At 43.7% G+C, this 22488-nt stretch overlaps 1 protein-coding gene across 4 annotated transcripts in view; it reads left to right on the forward strand.

Annotated features, from left to right (window-relative positions):
* The window catches only part of gk5 (glycerol kinase 5), an 86415-nt gene that overhangs the window by 43367 nt on the left and 20560 nt on the right, over window positions 1-22488 (forward strand). For all 4 annotated transcript variants that reach the window (XM_043702789.1, XM_043702787.1, XM_043702790.1 and 1 more), the window contains 6 exons: window positions 1593-1668; window positions 4620-4681; window positions 4890-4963; window positions 7278-7338; window positions 9032-9158; window positions 10574-10678. In XM_043702789.1, coding sequence (XP_043558724.1) covers window positions 1593-1668; window positions 4620-4681; window positions 4890-4963; window positions 7278-7338; window positions 9032-9158; window positions 10574-10678 — 505 coding nt within the window. The remainder of the gene's footprint in view (window positions 1-1592; window positions 1669-4619; window positions 4682-4889; window positions 4964-7277; window positions 7339-9031; window positions 9159-10573; window positions 10679-22488) is intronic.

The following is a 22488-nucleotide window of genomic DNA, read 5'->3' on the forward strand; positions in this document are numbered from 1 at the left end:
CTTGCAGTGAATTAGATGTCATTAACTACAAGGGTCACTTCTAGTTAGACCAGGAAATAGGTTTCCTCTGCCAGGCAACACCTAGCAGTTCCTGGAGTTTCCTCCACTTCAACAATGGTGGCAGCAGCTCAGTGGGTGTTGGGCATAGTCATGTGACTAAATGGACCATAACACAATGGATTGGTGTCACTTAACATTCTCTGTGGCATATTTAGTGTAATCTTATCTAAATGTTTTGTGGGGTTAGCTCAGTTGTCTGGTTTGCGATGCAGAGTGATGCCAACAGCATGGTTCAATTCCTGCACCGACTGAGGTTACCATGAAGGACTCTCGTCCTCGACCTCTTCCCCTCGTTTGAGTTGTAGTGACCCTTGAGTTAAACGACCACCAGTCATCTCTGTCTGACAGCAGCCCTATGGTCTGTTCGGGCCATGGTGATTTTTACCTTTTCTAAATGTTCTGTCCCTTATATTCAAGTTCTGCTGAAATTTCAATCCCTAAGCAGATTTTAAATCAATCTTTTTGTGGGATTACATAATTTACTTGACCTGACTTCCTGATCTCTGCCATTGTTAAATAAAGGGAGTGCCTGTCTTCTCTGGCTCTGAGTAGGTGAACTGTATTGTCTGTAAAGAGGTCATTTTAGGGATTCTTCACAGTATTGTGGTGGGAGAGGGGGAGATTTCTTTCCAAACACACAGCCCAATTGCTGTATCCAATCCTGGGGTTGAGGGTACACATCCCGAAGTCATGGATCTCCTTGAGGTATGTTCCCCCTCTACTGGATAATATTATACAGGTGCTAATATAATTTGTCTGTTCCCTGTCAAAGCTCTGTGACCTGTCTTAAAATTGAAATATCATACTCTGTTCCAGCATGTGTACCAATTCGGGAAAAATAGCAGAGGTTATGGTTGGGGGAGAAAATTGAGCATTTTGTTTGAAATGCCGAACGTCATCCATTGCAGAAAGGGACCTTTTCCTTTTTGGAATGTTCAATCAGCCATGATCTTATTGAATGGCAGAGGAGGCTTACGGGGCTGAATGGCCTATTCCTGTCCTCATTTCTCCCAGTTTAGCATTGATCAGAGGCGTACCTCACACTGTCTCAGTTTTTAATTCAAGGTATAGCTCTTCTCAGGACAGGACTCTGGATCCAACTTTCTGGTTGTAATTACCTGAACACCGTGTGTTTGTATTTGAGAATCATTTTGGTGAGTTACACTGTGCTGTCTTTAACAAAAACAGAAATTGCTGGAAAAGCTCAGCAGGTCTGGCCGTATCTGTGGAGAGAAATCGGAATTAACGTTTTGGGTCTAGTGACCCTTCATCAGAGCAGGACCCAAAGCGTTAACTCTGATTTCTCTCCACAGATACTGCCCGACCTGCTGAGCTTTTCCAATAATTTCAGTTTTTGTTTCTGATTTCCAGCATTCTCAGTACTTTTTTTTTGTGCTGATTAATTCTTTGAAGACAGAAACTATATCACTTAACATCATGAAAGTCCCTCATGGAAAGGAAGAGAGGGTTGATGTCACAAGTGAATGTTGTTTTGAGAGTGCTATATATTCACTGTAGACATCTCCTTACAGGTTCAAGATGCTGTTATTGAAGAAAACTGCTGTTTTGGAACCATCGATACATGGTTGCTATACAAATTGACTAAAGGTAAGCTTTACCTTGAAGGCAAAATGTGAAGTAACTTAATTCTAAAGGGCATTGAAGCAGCACATTCAATACAATGATTTGTTCAAATCTGCTTGAAGCCAAAATTATGAATTGCATGTTCTGTAATTTTGTATACAATCCACAAACACTTAATACATATCAGTTGGGAGAGTGTGCCTGTTTGTGATGTGTAAAACATCATATTTGACTCACATTTCTCAGTGTTCTAATGCAACCAATGAAACATGCCATAAATAGCTCCGAGAATGCATAAATGACTTTGTTATTTCTCAAATAAAATATCCCAGTTGTTCCTGAGTACTGTTCTGGTTCTTTAGAGCACCTATATTGGCCTTTTACTTTACCCACTTTCTAAGTATCTATAAGTAAAATCGATAATCAAATCCAGTTTTGAACAAAGAAAAGGGGAAAATAAAATCCTACTCATATATCTTCCAGTAAATCCCCTTGCACAACTTCTAAACTTTCCACACTGCTTTCCCCCTCTCTTTAGAACCTTTTTAAAAATGTTTCTGTTTTTCAAGTTTGATTCTTAAACTCTGGTAATTTGTCTTCAATGCTAATGATCTGACTGAGCATCCCAACTCTTGGCTGTGGGCCATTGTAGTAACAATATTGAAGCCTAATAGTTATTGTTCATTGGAATATTTGTAAGTAACGATGTTTTAAATTAGTAATCCTTTGCAATTTCCTGCTCCCATCTGTATTACTTAGTATCCTTATTATCAATTCCAGACCTGAATGTACAACAGTTTTTGTTCCATCTTTTACGATGCATATAGTGAAAACTTGAAACCCTAGAACAGTATCCTTTATACCACTCTAATGCTTTCATACATATAAATAAAGATAAAGTCACCATCGTCCTTGTGGAGCAGAGGGCTGCTCTTTCATCAGAGAGAGATGACTGGTGATTTAACCAGAGGGTCACCACAACTCTCATGAGGCAAGAGGTTGAGAAGGAGAATCCTTCATGGTAACCTCAGGCCAATGCAGAAAGTCTGAACCTGCTTCAGGAAGACCGCTATCATCCTGATGCCAAAATAAAAATCAGGCACGTGTCTCAACGACTATCACCCAGTGGCTCTGACTCCATAATTATGAAGTGCTTCACGCTGTTCGTCATGGTTCACATCCGTCCCAGCCTCCCACGTTGCCTTGATCCTTTGCCAACAACAAAACAGGTCCCCAGAAGCCATCTCCCTCTCTGTACACTCATCCCTGGAACATCTGGATAATAAGGCTACCTTGATCAGTCTCCTACTTATTGACTACAGTTCTGCCTTCAACACGATAATTACAAATAAACTCTCTAAACTCTGAGACCAGGGTCCAGCTCTCCCCTTATTAACTGGGTCCTCAACTTTCAGACCTATCGAGCACCATTAGTAAGAATAGGTGACAATACCTCCTCCACTATCATCCTCGACACCGGTGCCCCCCACAAGGCTGCGTACTCAGCCCCCTACTATACACCTTGTACTGTGTGGCCAACTCCATTCCAACTCTCTTTACAAGTTTGATGACCCCATTGTGGGTTGATCTGAAACAATGACAGGACAGAATACAGGAAAGAGATTGAGTGCTTAGCGACATGGTATAATGACGACAATCTCTCCAAAATGAAGAAGCAGAGTGGAGGGCACACCCCCGTCTGTATCAATGAAGCTGAGGTGAAGATGGTCAAGAGCATCAAATTCCTGGGAATGACGATCACCAACGTTGATCTGCCCTGGTCCACCCATGTTGATGCACTGGTCAAGAAAGCATAACAATGTCTCTACCACCTCAGGAGGCTAAGGAAATTCAGCATGTCCACAAAGGCTCCTACCAATATTTATAGATGCGCGATAGAAACCAACCTGTCTGGATGGGTCATGGCTTCATTTGGCAACTGTTCTTCCCATGGCTGTGAGAAACTACAGAGAGTTGTGAACACAGCCCAGTCCTCGTGCAAACCAACTTTCCATCCACTGACTCCATCTATATTTCCCATTGTCGTGGGAAAGCGGCCAACGTTGTCAGGGCCCACCCACCCTAGTTATACCCTTTTTCATCGGGCAGAAGATATAAATGTTTGAATAAGTGTACAAAGAGCTTCTTCCCTGCTGTTATCAGACTTTTGAATGGACCTGTCAAATGTTAATGCTGATCTGTCTCTGCACCTTCTGCATCTGTAACACTGTATTCTGCACTCTGTTCTGCTGCCCAGATGCAGTTTGAATGGTACAGTCTGCCCGTGTAGCACCCAAAACATCACTGATTCACATGTTCTGTGATACAGTGAAAAATCAGTTGAACCCACACCAGTGATGGTCTGCATCACAAACCTGTCATTCAGCCAACTGAGGTAACCAACCCCTCCCATAATATATAAACATACATCAATATCTTTCTTATTAGCAATTTCCTCAAAATCTACGTTAGTCAGACAAGACACATCTGAAAAACAAACCGCTTTATTAATTCACAGGATGTGGGTGATGGTGGGCTTATTGCCCATTCCTGGTTGCTCTTGAGAAGGAGGTGGTGGTGAGCTGTTGCTTTAACTGCTGCAGTCCCTTTTCTATTCCTTGATTTTACTGGAACATTTCCACTGCCTGTTCATCCTTATTGGTCTATGTTTATCCATCTGTAAATTTTGTTTCTCTCATCATTGTTAATCTTCTCCTCTTTCCCCATTTCCAGTCCTTCCTAAAGACTATTTAATCCATAATATTAAACTTCTGATAATGACCAGTTTGTAGCTCCCTCTCAAGAATGCTTGTTTGCTGTGTTAAAGCCTTTGAGCTGAATCTATGCTTCCGTGCCCATCCTATATGACCAATAATTGAGGTATTATAATATGTTTCTTTAATATCAAAGGTTAAAGTTAATATGCTGACAATTTCCATTTTAATTATGTTATCTGTGCTGTTCTTTATACGTAGGTGCTGTTTATGCTACAGATTACTCCAATGCAAGTACTACAGCAATGTTTGATCCTTATCAGGTATCTTGACTTTTTTTTCTCTAATTAAGCTAAAAATTCATTTTCATTCCATGAGGAATATTTCTAATTTGAACATAACTTTCAGTTTATAGGTGTTCAATTATGCTATTTTTAAAGGTACATTGCATCGAAATTTCTTCATCTGAAGAAACAGTCTCTAATTTAAGGCAGCATGCAAGATTATAACAGTTGGTGTTTATCATTTTAGTTGTGTTGGAGTAAATTCCTTGCAAACCTTCTTTCTGTGCCTGTGTCCATCCTCCCTCCTGTGAAGGATACCAGGTAAGAGTCCTGAACTAAATATCACCAATGTTGTATTACCGCTACACTGCAGACTAGTTAAAATCATTGCCTGACATTTGACAGATTTTTGTGATTCGGACTGAAAATTGAGTGGAATTAACAAGTTGCAGTTGCAAAATTAACTGCATGCGGAGTAAAGGGCAAATAGTTGCTGATAGCACAGAACTTGATTATTTCATGAAATTCAAATGAAGAACTGTGGATGAAGAAGATCAAGGATAGTCAAGCCCAAACCTAGAGGGGAAAGATTTAAAAGGGACCTAAGGGGCAACTTCTTCACGTGTGTGTATGGAATGAGCTGCCAGAGGAAGTGGAGGAGGCTGGTGCAGTTACAGCATTTAAAAGGCATCTGGATGTAGGAATAGGAAAGGTTTAAAAGGATGTGGGCCAAGTGCTGGTAAATGGGACTAGATTAGGTTAGAATATCTAGATGAGTTGGACCAAAGGGTCTGTTTCCATGCTGTACATCTCTGACTATCTGAAACAAAAACAAAAATTCCTGGAGAAACTCAATAGCTCTGGCAGCGTCTATGGAGAGAGAACGCGGAGTTAATGTTTTGAGTCCAGTGACCCTACTTCAAAAGGTCTCTGAAGAAGGGTTACAGGATTTTAAAAAAGGGTCATGGTTTTAAAGATCAAGGGTGAACCTTTTAGGACTGAGCTGACAAATTTCTGCAGAATAGCAGTAAGCCTGTGGAATTCAATACCACAAAGTGGTTGAGGCCAATACATTGAGTTTGAGAAAGAGATAGTCACAAGGGGTCGAATGGCTTACTCCTCCTATCTCTATTTTTGTGTAATTGAGCAACGCGTAAAGGAGAAATTGAAGAAACTTAATTTCTTGTATCTGTATCTCAGTTTATCTTGGTAGCTCTAAGATGGAATAAATATTCATTTGTCTCCAATCAAATGAAAGGATGATTCCAATAGATAAGATATTAAAATAAATCATATTCGGTACTCTCCCTGTATCTTAAGGTACTTCTGGCGTGTCTATAGAGAAAGGTTTAAGGAGAGAGTATGGCATTGGAGAAATACCTGATTTTTAAAGAGGCATGGGTAAGAATTGTAGAAGATGGGAGAAACTTCATCCTGTAGTGGAAAAATAAATTCTCTTTTTTGTTTTGCACCTCTTTGTACCTCAATGAGCATCACTTCACTGAATGTCATGCCGTCCATAATTTTAAATAAGTGACATGAGTTTAGGCAAATGTGTACTGATGCCTTTGTGAATTTTTTTTCCCGAGGTGATTGTAATTTGCAATTGTCCTCTTTCACCCAGCCTAGGATGTTTCATGTCAAACATGCAAATGTCTCAGCACAGCTCCTGACTCCTCAGATACTGAAGCAGCCCCTGTCCAAATGGTGAGAGATATGGACAGTATCCAGGCTTGAGCAAATGATAATCATGCTCCACAAACACGAGGCAATAACTATCTCAAATCCAACCACCACCCCTTGACATTCAATGGTGTTACCATCACTGAATCTGTCATTATCGACATTTCTGGGATTACCATTGGCCAAAAACTGAACAGGAATAGCCATCTGAATACAATGGCTATGAGAGCAGGTCAGAGGCTCAGAATACCAATAGAGAGTAGTTCCCCTCCTGACTCCCCAAAGACTGTCCATCATCTGTAAGGCACAAGTCAGGAGTGTGATGGAATGCTCCCCACTTGCCTGGATGGGGGCAGCTCCAACAACACTCAAGAAGCTTGACACTATCCAGGACAAAGCAGCCTCCTTGATTGGGACCACATCCACCAGCATCTACTACCTCCACCACTGACACTCAGTAGCTGCAGTGTGTATTATCTGTAAGATGCACTGCAGACATTCACCAAATATTCTTTAAATAGCACCTTCCAAACCCATGGCCCCTAACCGTTTAGACTGACAGGGGCAACGGATGCATGTGAACACTACCCACCTGCAAGTTCCCCAACAAGCCACTCACCATCCTGACTTGTACATTTTATCATTGTTTCTTCAGTGTTGCTGGGTCAAAATCCTGGAATTCCCTCTCTAAAGGTATTGTGGGTTAACCCACAGCACATAGACTGCAGTTGTTCAAGAAGGCAGCTCATCTCCACCATTGCAAGGGGGGGGGGGCAACTAGGGATGGGCAATAAATACTGGGCCCAGGCAGTGACGCCCATGTGCCATGACTGAATAAATGAGAAGATACTTGGCGACATTTCAGTAACTAACTTGATATTTAAACTCTTGTACGTTAAAAAAAATCATATAACTCAATTAAAGCAATGTATTTTCTCTCCCAATATTTTAGTTGCAATTTTGGATACACCGATGAAAGTATATTTGGAATCCCTATTCAGATAATGGCTTTGGTAAGTGCTGCAGAATATTAAATATTCTGAAATAATTTTATAATTTTGCACAGTGCCAAATCGTGTAATATCCAAGGACTCTGCTCTGGATTCTTCGTTCTAATTGCAGTTTTACCAATGTGTAAAGAATATGCTTTCTGGTCAGCAGCTGCTGTGCATTTATTACTGAGCCCTTAAAAAATTGGAAAGGCGTAGAATATAATCTTATGTATTTCCCAGACATTTGACAAGAGAAATTACTAAAATTTCATGCATTCTCCATGTTTCAAAGGATAGATTTTGAAGTGACTATTTTAAGTGATGGTCAATTGGTGTAACCTGCTCCACCATTCAATAGCACAACGGCTGATCCAATGTTTCTCTTGTCCATTTTTCTACCCTTTCCCCATAACCCTTGATTCCCTGACTGATCAAGAATTTGTTTCTGCTTTGAATATACACAAGGATTCTGCCTCTACAACTATCTGTGGTAAGGGGTTCCAAAGGCACTCAACCATCTGAGTTGAAACTCCTCCTCATCTCTCTCAATCTTGGAACTGTCTCTAAATTAGCAACTTAAATATTTTGTCCTCTTTGCATGACAGAAATGCTTACCTGAAAACTGCAGATGGCGCACACATTGTTTGAGTATTAGTGCTTGTTGTATTCCAAGTCATTATCCCATTGAATAGGATTTCCATAAGACATAGAAGCAGAAATTAGGCTATTCAGTCCATAGAGGCTGCTCTGCCATTCAATCATGGATGCTAAGTTTCTCAACCCCATTCTCCCAATTTCTCCCTGTAACCCTTGATCCCCTTGATACTCAAGATCCTACCTATCTCAGTCTTAAACATACTCAGTGATCTGGCCTCCACAGCCTTCTGTGGCAATGAATTCCATGGATTCCCCACTCTCTGGCTGAAGAAGTTTCTCCTTATCTCCGTTCTAAGAGATCTTCCTTTTACTCTAAGGCTGTACTCTCGGGTCCTGGTCTCTCCACCAAAGGCAACATCTTCCCAACATCCACTCTGTCCAGGCCATTCAGTATTGTGTATGTTTCAATTAGATACACTCTCTCATCCTTCCTTCTAAACTCCATCGAGTATACTCCCAGAGTCCTCAAACATTCCTCACTGGTCTTCATATTTCCTCTCTCTCTTCCTGCCAGTGACTGGGGGACATTTATGGTTGGCAAGAGGAGTTTGGAAAAGAAATTAATTGGCTTTGGGACAGGATAAAATCATGGAATCCCTGTCCTGTGGAAACAGGCAAGTGGGTCTGTACAGACCCTCTGAAGAGCATCCCACCCAGACCCATCCAATTCCCCTAATCCTGCGTTTTCCTATGGCTAATCCACCTAACCTGCACATCCTGGACACTGTGTGGGCAACTTAGCATGGCCAATCCACCTAACCTGTACATCTTTGCGATGTGGGAGGAAATCCACACAGACATGGAGAGAATGTGCAGTCTCCATACAGGCAGTTGTCCAAGAGTGGAATTGAACCTGGGTCGCTGGCGCTGAGAGGCCACTGTGCCATGGATTTGATGATATCTACGGGGATGTGTGAGCTTTCCGGTTCTGCCAGCCGAAGAATAAGGAAGCTGTGTGGATTGTGAAAGAGTTAAATTATCAAGGCAAATAAAAAGGATTTGTCAAGCAGTTGTATGTCAGTCCTGGTGTCACTCCTCATTCTTTTACTATATCCAGGCAGCAGATCAACAGGCAGCCATGTTTGGGGAGTGCTGCTTTGAAACAGGAGATGTGAAGCTCACCATGGGAACAGGCACTTTCATGTCTATCAATACTGGAACCAAGCCACATGCTTCTGTAACAGGTACAGCAATCTGTTTTAATTCTTTCATCACATTGACTCAGACTCAGTCATGTCATCATGAAACAGTCAGTAATCCTTTGGTGTGAAAGTTATTGTATGACAGTTATATAGAGCAAGCAACCTATCGTTCTCTGTGCATTTTTTTGTTTTACTATCATTATCCAATCGTTCAGGGACAACCTTGTAATTTACAAACATGTCGAAGTTGTGGCATTGTATGTCGCGGTGATGTTTAGATTCTACGCTGTGTGAAGTTCCAAGTTCCAAACAAAGACACAACATGAAGCCAGCCTTATTCTGTCTTCAGTAATGAGAAATGACATTTGTGATTGAGCAACAAATGCTGCTGGCAAAATGGGCTGAGCTCACTCCACAGAGGGGAAAGACAGGAGTCGCGAGTGTTTTGTGGCCAGGAACACTCCTCCCTCCCTCTTCTGAAACTTAGTAAAGTCAAGACCTCCACATAAATGATCCAGTAATTAATGGACACAGGACCCCATCTCATTTAATCATAGAGATGTACAGCGCAGAAACACACCCTTCAGTCCAACTCATCCATGTCAAATAGATATCCTAGATAAATATAGTTCCATTTGCCGCATTTGGCCCCATATCCCTCCAAACCCTTCCCATTCATATACCATTCCAGGTGCCTTTTAAAGGTTGTAATTAGACCAGCCTCCACCACTTCCTCAGGCAGCTCATTCCATACATGCCCTACCTTCTGTGTGAAAAAGTTGTCTCTTAGGTCCCTTTTTAAATCTTTCTCCTCTCGCCTTTGAACCTGTGACAATTGGCAGGTTGTTGAGGCTGGAGAGCCAATCAGAGCCCTTCTACTTTCAGAGCAGCACCTGTTTTTAGTAAAAGTCACTGAGAACACCTCACCAACAAGATGCCCAATCATCACAGCACTCATTTTAAAATAAAACACTCTCAAAAACAAATAGCCAGGCCACCACTATGGGATGGAGTCGAGGTGGCTCTGAGGTGGGCAGTTCTAGTACCTGAAGGCAGCCATCCAATAGGCTGGGGTGCCAAAGCACCTGGTAGGCCGTCAGCCTGGCCTGGCCTGGGTGAGGGTACAGCCAGAGGCTGTCCTCGAGGAGACCTCCCCACCAGCGCTTCCATACCCTGTGCTATTTGCTTCAGTTACTCACTCACCTTTAATTCCACCAGAGTCTATGATAACACCATTTAGTTTGACAAAGCCAATGTAGGCTGATAAGAGTGGTGACCATTGTGGACAGATATTGAAGTGACTGTGAAAATGGAAAATGTATTAGTTGAAGCAAATGCTAGAAGTTTGGTAACGGCTGTATTACCTCTCCAAGTAAAATGTAAATGTGGAGCACAACAGAATGAGAATTGTTCAGATATTGAATCAATCTTTTTATTGTATAATTTTATTAATGCAGGCCTTTATCCATTGGTTGGATGGAAGATTGGGTCTGAAATTATATACATAGCCGAAGGAAATGCTTCTGATACTGGTAAAGTAATCCAATGGGCCCAGCAGCTAGGTAAGGAGGGTTTGGACTGAGGTCCATTTTATTCCTGTCTTTAGAGAACATATCTTTAAATCTTGTTTTAGAGTTCACCATTACTACCTCCTGTTCACACACTGGCTGAGCAATATCTGTTAGTCACTTCCTGTTCCGCTATAATGCAGTAGTTCCAGGAAGGTGTGGTGGCTCAGTGGTGAGCACAGCTGCCTCACCGTGCCAGGGACCCGGGTTCGATTCCAGCCTCGGGTGACTGTTTGTTTGTGTGGAATTTGCACATTCTCCCCGTATTTGCATGGGTTTCCTCCCACAATTCAAAGATGTGCAAGTTATGTAATTGCCCATAGTGTTCAGAGATGTGTAGGTTAAGTGCATTAGCCAGGGGTAAATATAGAGGAATGAGTTTGGGTGGGATACTCTTCGGCCCAACAAGTCCACACTGACCCTCCGAAGAGCTTGTTTCCACTTTGTAGGGATTCTGATTCCGTTCTTGTACAATCCAGTGTTATTAAAAAATTGCATCATATCACCATTTGAACTAATGGGGCTGGAATCTTGTTATAAACAATGCATGCTTTAAAACTTCGCACTTTAGAAACAGTGTCCCCAATTCGTCAGTCATGTTATAGCAAATTTGTGTGAACGAAACATGCATTTTAGCAGAACAGCCTGGGTGTCAATAAAAACAACTTTTCTTTAATGAAGTGATGATGCAAGACTATGTTTCCCTTACCAACTTTTTGTTTTGTGAAATCATTTTTGCACAATAAGGTATTTTAAGTGCTGGCCATTTTTTTGTCATCCTCTAATTATCAAGCATTCCCATTTCTAGTATTGAAAGGGTTAAAGCAGAGCCATGATCCCTTTCTTACCCTTTGTTCAATCAAAACAACAAATTTGCAGTGATATTTTTAAGGCACAGGATGCCCTAAAGCAGTTCCTAACTAATGGATTTTTTTTTAGTAGAGTCAATATTATGTAGACAGATGTGAGACACAGCTGTGCACAAGTTCCTACGCTCGGAGAATCAATGAGCAGGTTAGCATCCCTTTCTGTTTCAGGGAGGAAGGTTGCCAGCAATATTGAGAACTCCCTTTTTGTTTTCATACCAGACATGTCAGGCTTAAAGACTAAACCACTGACCATGCAGCACTCTGTCAGTACTGTGCTGCTCGTGATCAAAGCTGGAGTAGGATTTAATTCTACAACCCTTTGACTCATAATTGCCACCACATTAATAGGTGAACACAACTGTATTTTGACCTTTGTGTTTCTACTCCACCTCCACAAAATCACCCCAACTCAGCAAAAAAAATTCAATTTTATCAAGATTTGAAGATGCCAGTGTTGGACCGGGGTGTACAAAGTTAAAAATCTCTCAACACCAGGTTATAGTCTAATAGGTTTAATTGGAAGCACAGTGTGTTGAAAGCTGGTGTGCTTCCAGGTAAACCTGTTGGACTATAACCTGGTGTTGTGATTTTTATTTTCCAATTTTTCAAGTCATTGATCACGTTTGTATGTGATCATATCATGCTGATGAATTTGCAATGTGTTATCTCTGTGTACTGTTGAGAAAGCAGTTGTTATTAACCTGGGGTGAGTTGAAAATAGATTAACCAGGATGTTGCTGGGAATGAATGGTTTCAGTTATGAGGAGAGGCTGGGACATTTCGTTCACTGGAGTGTGGGAGGTTGAGGGATGACCTTGTCGGGGTTTATGAAATCATAAGGGACATGGTTAGGGTGAATAGCAGGTGTCTTTTCCCTAGAGTGGGGCATTTCAAGATGGGGGCACATTTTTAAGGTGATAAGAGAAGGATTTCACAGTGGTTCATGTGTGGAATTAACTGTCAGAGGAAGTGGTGGATGCAGTTACAGTTACAAATTGTAAAAGGAGTTTGGATAAGTATGTGAATAAAAATATGTTTGGAGGGATATTGTCTACATTCAGGCAGGTGCACTAGTTTAGTTTGGGATTATGGTCTGCATGGAGGAATTGGACTAAAGAATCTGTTTCCAAGCTACATGACTCTATATAATTGGTCATAATTCTCCAACTTGGACTTTAATGAAGCTAAATAAAACTATTATTGCATGTTAATGTTATATATCATATACCCCTGGCCATCGATACCTTTTTTATAGCATCTTTGTTGTTTTATCAAACTGAGATATTTTTAACATCTATATCCCAAACCCGAAATGCCTTTATTAAAATTCATTCATAGGATGTATATGTGTCACAGGCAATGAGTTTAAAAGTCACATTATATTCACACTGTTTCTTGATTCACGCCAGTTGCCTCCTTCAATAAACTCTTACCTGGTTTGTTAGGCACAATCTGATTCCTCATTTCCATTTGGTTGTTCTGATTACCTTCTAGATCTTTCAGAATTCTATCCTTAGTTACGATTAAGAACATAATTGGGCAGCATGGTGGCTCTCTGGTTAGCACTGCTGCCTCACAGTGCCAGGGACCCAGGTTCGATTCCAGCCTTGGGCGACTGTTGGTGTGGAGTTTGCACCTTCTCCAGGTCTCTGCGTGGGTTTCCTCCGGGTGCTCCAGTTTCACAGCCCAAAGATGTGCGGGTTAGGTGGATCGGCCGTGCAAAATTGCCAGGTTACAGGGATAGGGTTGGTTGGGGGTGTGGTATGAGGTGGGAGGGATGCTGTCGGAGGGCCGATGTGGACTCAATGGGCTATGTGGCCTGCCTGTAGGGATTCTATGATAATTCTCCTTCTCCCAGTCCTAACTGGCATCCCCCTTATTTTTTAACTGTGCCCACTAGTTCCAGGCTCCCAACCAGGGGTGACGTCTTAGCTGCATCTATATCCCTTCAAAGTATTTTGTAGTTTTCAATGAGATCGCTTCTCATTCTTTGAAACTTGCGAGAATACAGGTCCAGTTTGCCTAATCTCTCTCCATAAGAAAGTCCCAGCATCCTGACAAGAAGTCTGGTGAACTTTAGTTGCACTCTGTCTGTGGCAATGATATCTTTCTTGAGATAAGGAGACTAAAACTGTTCAGTGCTCAAGATGCTTACTGTTTGACTTAAGGGTTTGAGTGTCCTTGTCACTTTGCTCAACTACACTTCAGACCTTTCTTTTAAAGAAATATTCTGCACATTAGTTTCTCTCCTACCAAAGTAAGTAACCCCGTTTTTCCGAATTATATTCCATCTGCATGTTCTTGCTGACTCTCGAAACCCATCCAAATGCTCCTTAGAATGTTTTGTCGTCCTGACGACGCACATTCCAGCTGAGATTTGTACCATCTGCAAATTTTGGAACATTTGGTTTGTTTCCCAGGTCCAAATTAACATGTGGTGTGAACAGCAGGGACCAAAGTACTGTTCCTTATGATACCCCACCAGTTCGAGCCTGACAGTGTGAGACTGACCCATTTTTTCCTGCTGCCTTTTCTGTCCATTAACTGATCGTTGATCTGTGGTGAAAGTGAGGACTGCAGATGCTGGAGATCAGAGTCGAGAGTGTGTGGTGCTGGAAAAGCACAGCAGGTCAGGCAGCATCCGAGGAGCAGGTCCATTAACTGATCGTTGATCTGTGGTGAAAGTGAGGACTGGAGATCAGAGTCGAGAGTGTGTGGTGCTGGAAAAGCACAGCAGGTCAGGCAGCATCCGAGGAGCAGGAAAATCGACGTTTTGGGCAGGAGCCCTTCATCAGGAAATGTTCCTGTCCTGCCTGAAACGTCGATTTTCCTGCTCGGATGCTGCCTGACCTGTGCTTTTCCAGCACCACTCTAATTTTGACTCTGATCATTGATCTGTGTCAGGAGGGTACCTCTTATGCAGTGTGCTTTCATTTTGATGACCAACTTCCCATGGGGAACCAAAAAGCCCTTTGCAAATATAAAAATACTGCATCTGTCAACAGTCCTTTATCAACTTCCTTGCATCAACCTGAGACTAGTCTGGCTGGATCTGTTTCCCTGGTCTGTCCCCTTGCTCCTTTCTTATGGGATAACATTTGTAAATTTCTAATCTGCAGGAATCAAACCATTTAGCATGCAGAACAATACTTTTCACTGTATTACGTGCAACAGTAGTAAATCGAATCAAATAAATCCACGCTGTATGGGGTTTTGACAGATAGTTACCAATGCATCAACTCGCTCTCTAGCCACACTCTCTGGGATGGAGACTATCAACTTTCAGCCCATTAATCCCCCCCCCCCCCCATGCACCATATTTGTAAGGAAGTCAAGGGGAATACATCCCGTGATTGGCCTATACCATTTCGAAAGTCCTGGAGGGCCCTCAGCTACCCAGTTTACTAAGATATTTTTCTTACACAAAAGGAAAGAATGGAGAATAATTTCTTCCTGTGCACATCCAGGGAGGGAAGATGAGAAACGCCCAGGAGAAGAGATACTGGATCCACCCTAATTTCTGCTCCCAACATTTCTGTCAGAGCATTTGCTCCTCTGACCCAGTATTTGCAGATCTTGTGACATGTCCATAAGCAGTGTGTGAGAGTGCCAACCTCTATTTTACATTTAGGACACATTGGAGATGCTCCTGCCCTAAATTTTGCCAATCATTCCGGTGCTATATGAGTCCTATGGATTATCTTTAATTGAGTAGCTTGGGTTCTATTACAGATAAAGATCTTTCTGGCATTTTCCCAAATGTCGTCCCACATTTCTGAGGAGATTTCCAACCCCAATTCCTGATTCCATGTTTTAAACAATCTTTCCATGTCTTCCGATACTATGTTATGTAGTGAATGATAAAGAGTGCTGACCGAGGGTAAACCCGTTGGCCAAACACTCATTCAGAAAAGGAGAGGGAGCAAAAAACATATCAATTCTAGTGTGACACTTAGGTGGATTAGAATAAAAAGAAAAGTCTCTGCCTCGCGGGTGAAGGCACCTCCACACATCTACTAATCCTAGTTCCTTATTCAAATCCGTGAATTGTCTGGATCTAGGAGATATACCCACAGTACTCTTGGGTATCCTGTCTACCTCCAGGTCCACAATACAGTTAAAATCTCCTCCTATAATTGTGTAACAAGCCCTGAAAGCCATCAGTTTGGAGAATGCTTCTGTTATAAATTTGAAAGTGTGTGCTGGAGGACAATAAAGATTAAAAAATCCCACACTCTCCATTTATAAGGGCTTTGATCAGTATATACCGTCCAGATTCATCCTTTATCTGACATAAAATTTTGAAAGAGAATGAGAATCTGAACGAGAATGACTACTCCCTACTTTTTGAACTAAAAGATGAAAAGAAGGCCTGATCAAATCCTCCCTGTTGTAATTTCAAGTGCTCTTTATCCCGTAAATGTGTCTCCTATAAGAGAGCTATATCTTTTTTTGAGGTTTGATAGTGTTTTCTTCCTATTGATTGGTGAATTACTCCCCTTGACATTCCAGGTGCACCACTTAATCGAATGACTAACCATGATCGTCCAGACAAGTCAGAGACCCCCCCCCCCCCAACACCCCGAGTACAGACCATAGAAAATTCACAAAAATAAAAGTTCTTTAATGCACTCATGCCAATATAGTGAAAAACTATTTCTAAATAAGAAAAATATAAAACACCTTTAAAAGGAGACTTTTCCCCTTGTTTTCAGGGGAATCACTTCCTATCAGTAAACCTATCGTATCCTGTCCCAACCAGCATCCCACCCTCAACCCAGGCACCACATAGTAAAATAAAGAAATTCCAGTGTGCTATAAAGCTAAAGTTGAAAGTGAGCTCCCCTTCCACACCAATGCCTAGATACATTTAGTAAAAATAATACCAAGTATAAGCATATAAAAACTATCAAGTTACAATCTCAGCAGGTAATAACTAAGTATGATAACAGAAAAAGAAATAAGCTTATATAAATAAAAAGAAAATTGCATACTGGAGAGTAAGTAACCCCCCCCCCCCCCGAGACGATATTAAACAATAAAGGAAATAAGAAAAAAAAGGTAGACCAGGGGGAGGGGGTCAAAACAGCCTCATTGACCACACTGATTAATTAATTAATTCTTAGTCTATTTAAGAGTGTCCAAAAATTCTTTGGCCTTCTCCAGCGATCCAAAGTTATAGACAGATCCTTCGTGGCTAAAAGGCAGTGTCCCTTGGAAACGTAAGGAATACTGGATGCTTAAGTCCCTTAGATGCCTCTTCGTTTCATCAAATGCCCTCCTCTTGTGGACCAAAGCTGTGGAGAAATCCTGGAACAGCATATTCCTAGATTCCTTATAAGTCATGGCTTGCGGATCCTTCCCAAGGGTTCTGGAGGCTTCCAGAAGCATTTGCTGCTTTTTGTAACGCTGAAGCCAGAACAGGACCGGGTGGGGGCGCTGGTCCAATCCGGGCCTGTGTATAGCAACCCGGTGGGCCCACTCTACCTGCACCTGGTCTGATCCAGCCTCCAGCTTTCACATCTGAGGGAGCCACTGCTCCAAAAACACTGCAGTCTGGCCTTCCTCTTCCCGTTTGGGAAGACCCAGCAAACTAATATTTTTTCGGCGACCCCGATTCTCGAGGTCATCAATGTATTCTTCTAAGGCCTGGACTCTATTCGAGAGTCCGCACCCGGCCCACAGCCGACTCTGGAGCAGCTTCTGAGGTCACTGCCTTTAGCTCTGCCCCTCCAACGCGATGTTCGATTTTTTTTTCTCTCTCTCAATATCTCGGTCGTGCTTTTGCAGCGTGACCGAGAATGATTCCCACCTGGATTCCTCCATGAAGACGTCGATCTTCTCCTGCCACTTCTTAATTAAAGAGATCAGCCTTGCCAATGCAGGTAAGGTCCCCCGAGGTGGCCGCGGATGTCCCTGCTGCTGCGGATGGGGGAGGGGTTCCTGCCTGCTGCAAGCTGCGGGCATTCTTTCCTTTAGTCATTTTAGCACTGCACCAAACTCCTCAAGCTAGATGCAGAATGACCGTGTCGGCGGCACGGTGGCACAATGGTTAGCACTGCTGCCTCACAGCGCCAGAGACCCGGGTTCAATTCCCACCTCAGGCGACTGACTGTGGGGAGTTTGCACATTCTCCCCGTGTCTGCGTGGGTTTGCTCCGGTTTCCTCCTACAGTCCAAAAATGTGTAGGTCTGGTGAACTGGCCATGCTAAATTGTCCGTAGTGTTAGGTGAAGGGGTAAATGTAGGGGAATGGGTCTGGGTGGGTTGCGCTTCGGCGGGTCGGTGTGGACTTGTTGGTCCGAAGGGCCTGTTTCCACACTGTAAGTAATCAAAAAAAAAATTAGGTAAAAGCTATTTTGAAAGGTTTGGAAGGTGTAATGGAGGCGGGTACCCCACTTTGCCCGAGTTTTGGGTGGATTACTACAGACTCAGACTTGCTGGGTCATCACCATCTTGGATCTCCCTGACTATGCTTTTAACAGGGTAAAAATAAGGACTGCAGATGCCAGAAACCAGAGTCTAGATTAGAATGGTGCTAGAAAAGCACAGCAGGTCAGGCAGCATCCGAGGAGCAGTAAAATCGACATTTCGTGCAAAAGCCCTTCATCAGGAATAGAGGCAGAGAGCCTGCAGAGTGGAGAGATAATTGAGAGATAAAGGGGTGTGAGGGTGGGGATAAAGTAGCAAAGAGTACAATGGGTGAATGGGGGTGGGGATGGAGGTGATAGGTCAGAGAGGAGGGTGGAGTGTAAAGGAAGATAGGCAGGTAGGACAGGTCATGGGGATGGTGCTGAGCTGGAAGGCTGGAGCTGGGGTGAGGTGGGGGGAGGGGAAATGAGGAAACTGGTGAAATCCACATTGATGCCATGGCATTGAAGTGTTCTGAGGTGGAAGATGAGGCGTTCCTCCTCCAGGCGTCGGGTGGAGAAGATGGCCCAGGACCTCCATGTCCTCGGCTGAGTGGGAGGAGGAGTTGAAATGTTGGGCCACAGGGCGGTGGGGTTGATTGGTGCAGGTGTCCTGGAGATGTTCCCTAAAGCGCTCTGCTCGGAGGTGTCTAGTCTCCCCAATGTAGAGGAAACCACATCGGGAGCAACGGATACAATAAATGATATTGGTGGATGTGCAGGTTAAACTTTTATGGATGTGGAAGGCTCCTTTTGGGGCCTTGGATGGAGGTGAGGGAGGTGGTGTGGGTGCAGGTTTTACAATTTCTGCAGTGGCAGGGAAGGTGCCAGGAAGTGAGGGTAGGTTGTTGGGGGGGGCATGGACCTGACCAGGTAGTCACGGAGGGAATGGTCTTTGCAGAAGGCGGAAAGGGGTGGGGAGGGAAATATATCCCTGTTGCTGGGGTCCGTTTGGAGGTGGCAGAAATATCGTCGGATGAGTTGGTTTAGGCGAAGGTTGGTAGGGTGGAAGGTAAGCACCAGGGGGCGTTCCGTCCTTGTTACGGTTGGAGGGGTGGGGTTTGAGGGCAGAGGGGTGGGATGTGGGCGAGATGCGTTGGAGGGTATCTTTAACCACGTGGGAAGGGAAATTGCGGTGTCTAAAGAAGGAGGCCATCTGGTGTGTTCTGTGGTGGAACTGGTCCTCCTGGGAATACGGGATGGCATTTTTGCAGGAGGTAGGTGGGAAGAGGTGTAATCAAAGTAGCTATGGGAGTCGGTGGGTTTTTTAAAAAAAAAAAAGTCAGTGTCAAGTCAGTCGTCATTAATGGAGATGGAGAGGCTGTGTTGGTGAAGTTGATGAATTGCTCAATCTCCTCGCGGGAGCACGAGGTGGCGCCAATGCAATCATCGATGTAGCAGAGGAAGAGGTGGGGAGTGGTGCTGGTGTAACTACGGAAGATGGGACTGTTCTACGGAGCCAACAAAGAGACAGGCATAGCTGGGCCCCATACGGCTGCCAATGGCTACCCCTTTGTTCTGGAGGAAGTGTGAGGATTTGAAGGAGAAATTAAGGGTGAAGACCAGTTCAGCCAAACGAATGAGAGTGTCGGTGGAAGGGTACTGTTGGGGATGTCGGGAGAGGAAGAAACAGGGCTTGGAGGCCCTGGTCATGGCGGATGGAGGTGTAGAGGGATTGGATATCCATGCTCAAGATGAGGCATTGGGGGCCGGGGAAATGGAAGTCTTGGAGTTAGTGGAGGGTGTGGGTGGTGTCTCGAACGTATGTGGGGAGTTCCTGGACTAGGGGGGGATAGGACAGTGTTAAGGTAGGTAGGGATGAGTTCAGTGGGACTGCCGCATGCTGAGACAATGGGTCGGCCAGGGTGGTCAGGCTTGTGGATCATGAAGGAGGTAGAACCGGGCAGTGCGGGGTTCCCGGACTGTGAAGTTGAAAGCTGTGGGTGGGAGATCTCCTGAGGTGATGAGGTTCTGTATGGTCTGGGAGATGATTTGGTGATGGGGGTGGGCTCATGGTCAGGGGTTGGGGTCATGGTCGAAAGGGGTGGTAGGAAGAGGTGTCTTCGAGTTGGCGACTGGCTTCAGCGGTGGAGAGGTCGGTGCGCCAGACTACCACTGCGCCCCCTTTATCCGCTGGCTTGATGGTGAGGTTGGGATTGGAGCAGTGGGAGTGGAGGGCTGCGCATTGTGAGGGTGAGAGGTTGGAGTCAGGGAGGGGGGTGGACACGTTTAGGCGGTTAATGTCTCGGTGGCAATGGGAAATGATCTCACCTTCCACCCGACCAACCTTCACATAAACCAAAACATCCAAAGACATTTCCGCCACCTCCAAACGGGCCCCACCACCAGGGGTATATTTCCCTCCCCACCCATTTCCGCTTTCCACAAAGACCGTTCCCTCCGTGACTACCTGGTCAGGTCCACGCCCCCTCTGTGGGGGGGGGTTGTCAGCAGAATGCAGGCGAGTGGCTTTGGTGGGGGCGGGGACCCACATTCGGTTTAACAATTTTTTTCCCTTCTCGGTATCTCTGGAAGCTTTTAGTTTTTTCTGTATTTTTCTAGATTGTGTTTGTATTCAGTTGCTTTCTTGTCAGTTTCTTAGTCTTTGTCCATATTACTCTATAAACTTCCCAATCTTCAGATTTATGACTTATTTTCTGCCCACTTTTTTTAAACCTGATTTTAAATTTATTACTTTCCTTCGCCTCCTTTGTTAGGTACGGGGGGTTAACTCTCCTTTTCTGATGTTTTGCCCCTTGAAAAAATATAGTTGTTGTAAACTGTGTAATAGCTTTTAAATACTGTCCATTGACTGTGTATGTTTATACATTTTAATATTCTTCCCAATCCAGCTCAGCCAACCTGTGCCTCATGCCTTTTTAGTTTGCTTTATTCAAATTTAAAAACCCATCTTTCAGATCAAACTCCTCATTTTCTGACATAATGGTCTTATCCCTAAAGATTATTTTATAAGACTATTAATTAGACCTTTTTTAAAAATGTCGTCATACTTGACCTCAAATAGTATATCTTATAATTGGGTCTTCAATATCCTGCTCTAGAAAACCATCTGTAACACACTCCAGAAACCTGTCCTCCATCATTTTAATGCCCAAATGGCTTACTCGGTCTGTATACAGGTTGAAGTGATCCGTGTTAAGCTGGTGCATGTGTTACATGTGCTACAATCTTCCCTCATCTCCTGATTAATGCCCCACACAATCACACTGACGGATGGTTTATAAATCACTCTAAACATTGTCTGCTGACCCTTACTGTATTTAGTTTCACCCAAGCGGATTCTGCACATTGTTGTTCAGACATGAGATCTCCCTTACTGGCGTGCTAATCCCATCTCTTACTATCATCACAACTCCACTTGCTTTCTCCTTTCTCGTCTGTCCATCCTAAACTTTGAATATTCAAGGCTGTTTCTGTTCCCAGTTCTGGCCATTATGCAGCAATATTTCTGTAATGACACTTGGATCATACACAAGTATCTCTGTGTTTAGATCATTACATGCAGTAGGAGAAAGTGAGGTCTGCAGACGCTGGAGATCAAAGCTGAAACTTTATTGCTGGAACAGCACAGCAGGTCAGGCAGCATCCAGGGAACAGGAGATTCGACGTTTCGGGCACATGCCTGAAGAAGGGCATGTGCCCGAAACGTCGAATCTTCTGTTCCCTCGATGCTGCCTGACCTGCTGTGCTGTTCCAGCAATAAAGTTTCAGCATTACATGCAGTACTCAAGTAGAAAGCCCTTAACTTGTCTTTTTGACATCATTCCTCATTTGAGGCATGCTCCATGATTAATTTTGTTTCACCTGTCTTCACATCTCCTACACTTTTTTTTCCCCCTATTTCCAGCTGAACTCCCATCCAATTTGGGTTACCCTTCTGGTTCCCATTCCCCCAACAAATTGGTTTAAACCAGATCCTTTAGCGCTCCCAAATCTCCCTGTGAGGATATCAGTCCCAGTTCCTATTGGGATGTAACCCATCCAGTTTGTACATGTACCACCCGCCCCAGAACCGATCCTAGTGCCTCAAGATTCCGTAGCCTTCCACCCCCGTCCCCACGCCAGTTCTCCAGCCGCATATTCAGTCGCTCAAGCCTTCTCTTCTTACAATAACTGGCACATGGCACTGGGGCTAATTCTGAGATTACTGCTTAAGGATCTGCCGGTTTTAAAAATTTCCTTTCTAACTCCCTGAAATCTGCCTTCAGGACCTCCATCCTTGTTAGAAACATAGAACATAGAAGAATACAGCGCAGTACAGGCCCTTTGGCTCTCGATGTTGCGCCGATCCAAGCCCACCTAACCTACACTAGCCCACTATCCACCATATGCCTATTCAATGCCCGTTTAAATGCCCATAAAGAGGGAGAGTCCACCACTGCTACTGGTAGGGCATTCCATGGACTCACGACTCGCTGAGTAAAGAATCTACCCCTAACATCTGTCCTATACCTACTACCCCTTAATTTAAAGCTATGCCCCCTCGTAGTAGCTGACTCCATACG

Source organism: Chiloscyllium plagiosum, chromosome 13 (genome assembly GCF_004010195.1).
Source record: "Chiloscyllium plagiosum isolate BGI_BamShark_2017 chromosome 13, ASM401019v2, whole genome shotgun sequence".
Lineage (NCBI taxonomy): Eukaryota > Metazoa > Chordata > Chondrichthyes > Orectolobiformes > Hemiscylliidae > Chiloscyllium > Chiloscyllium plagiosum.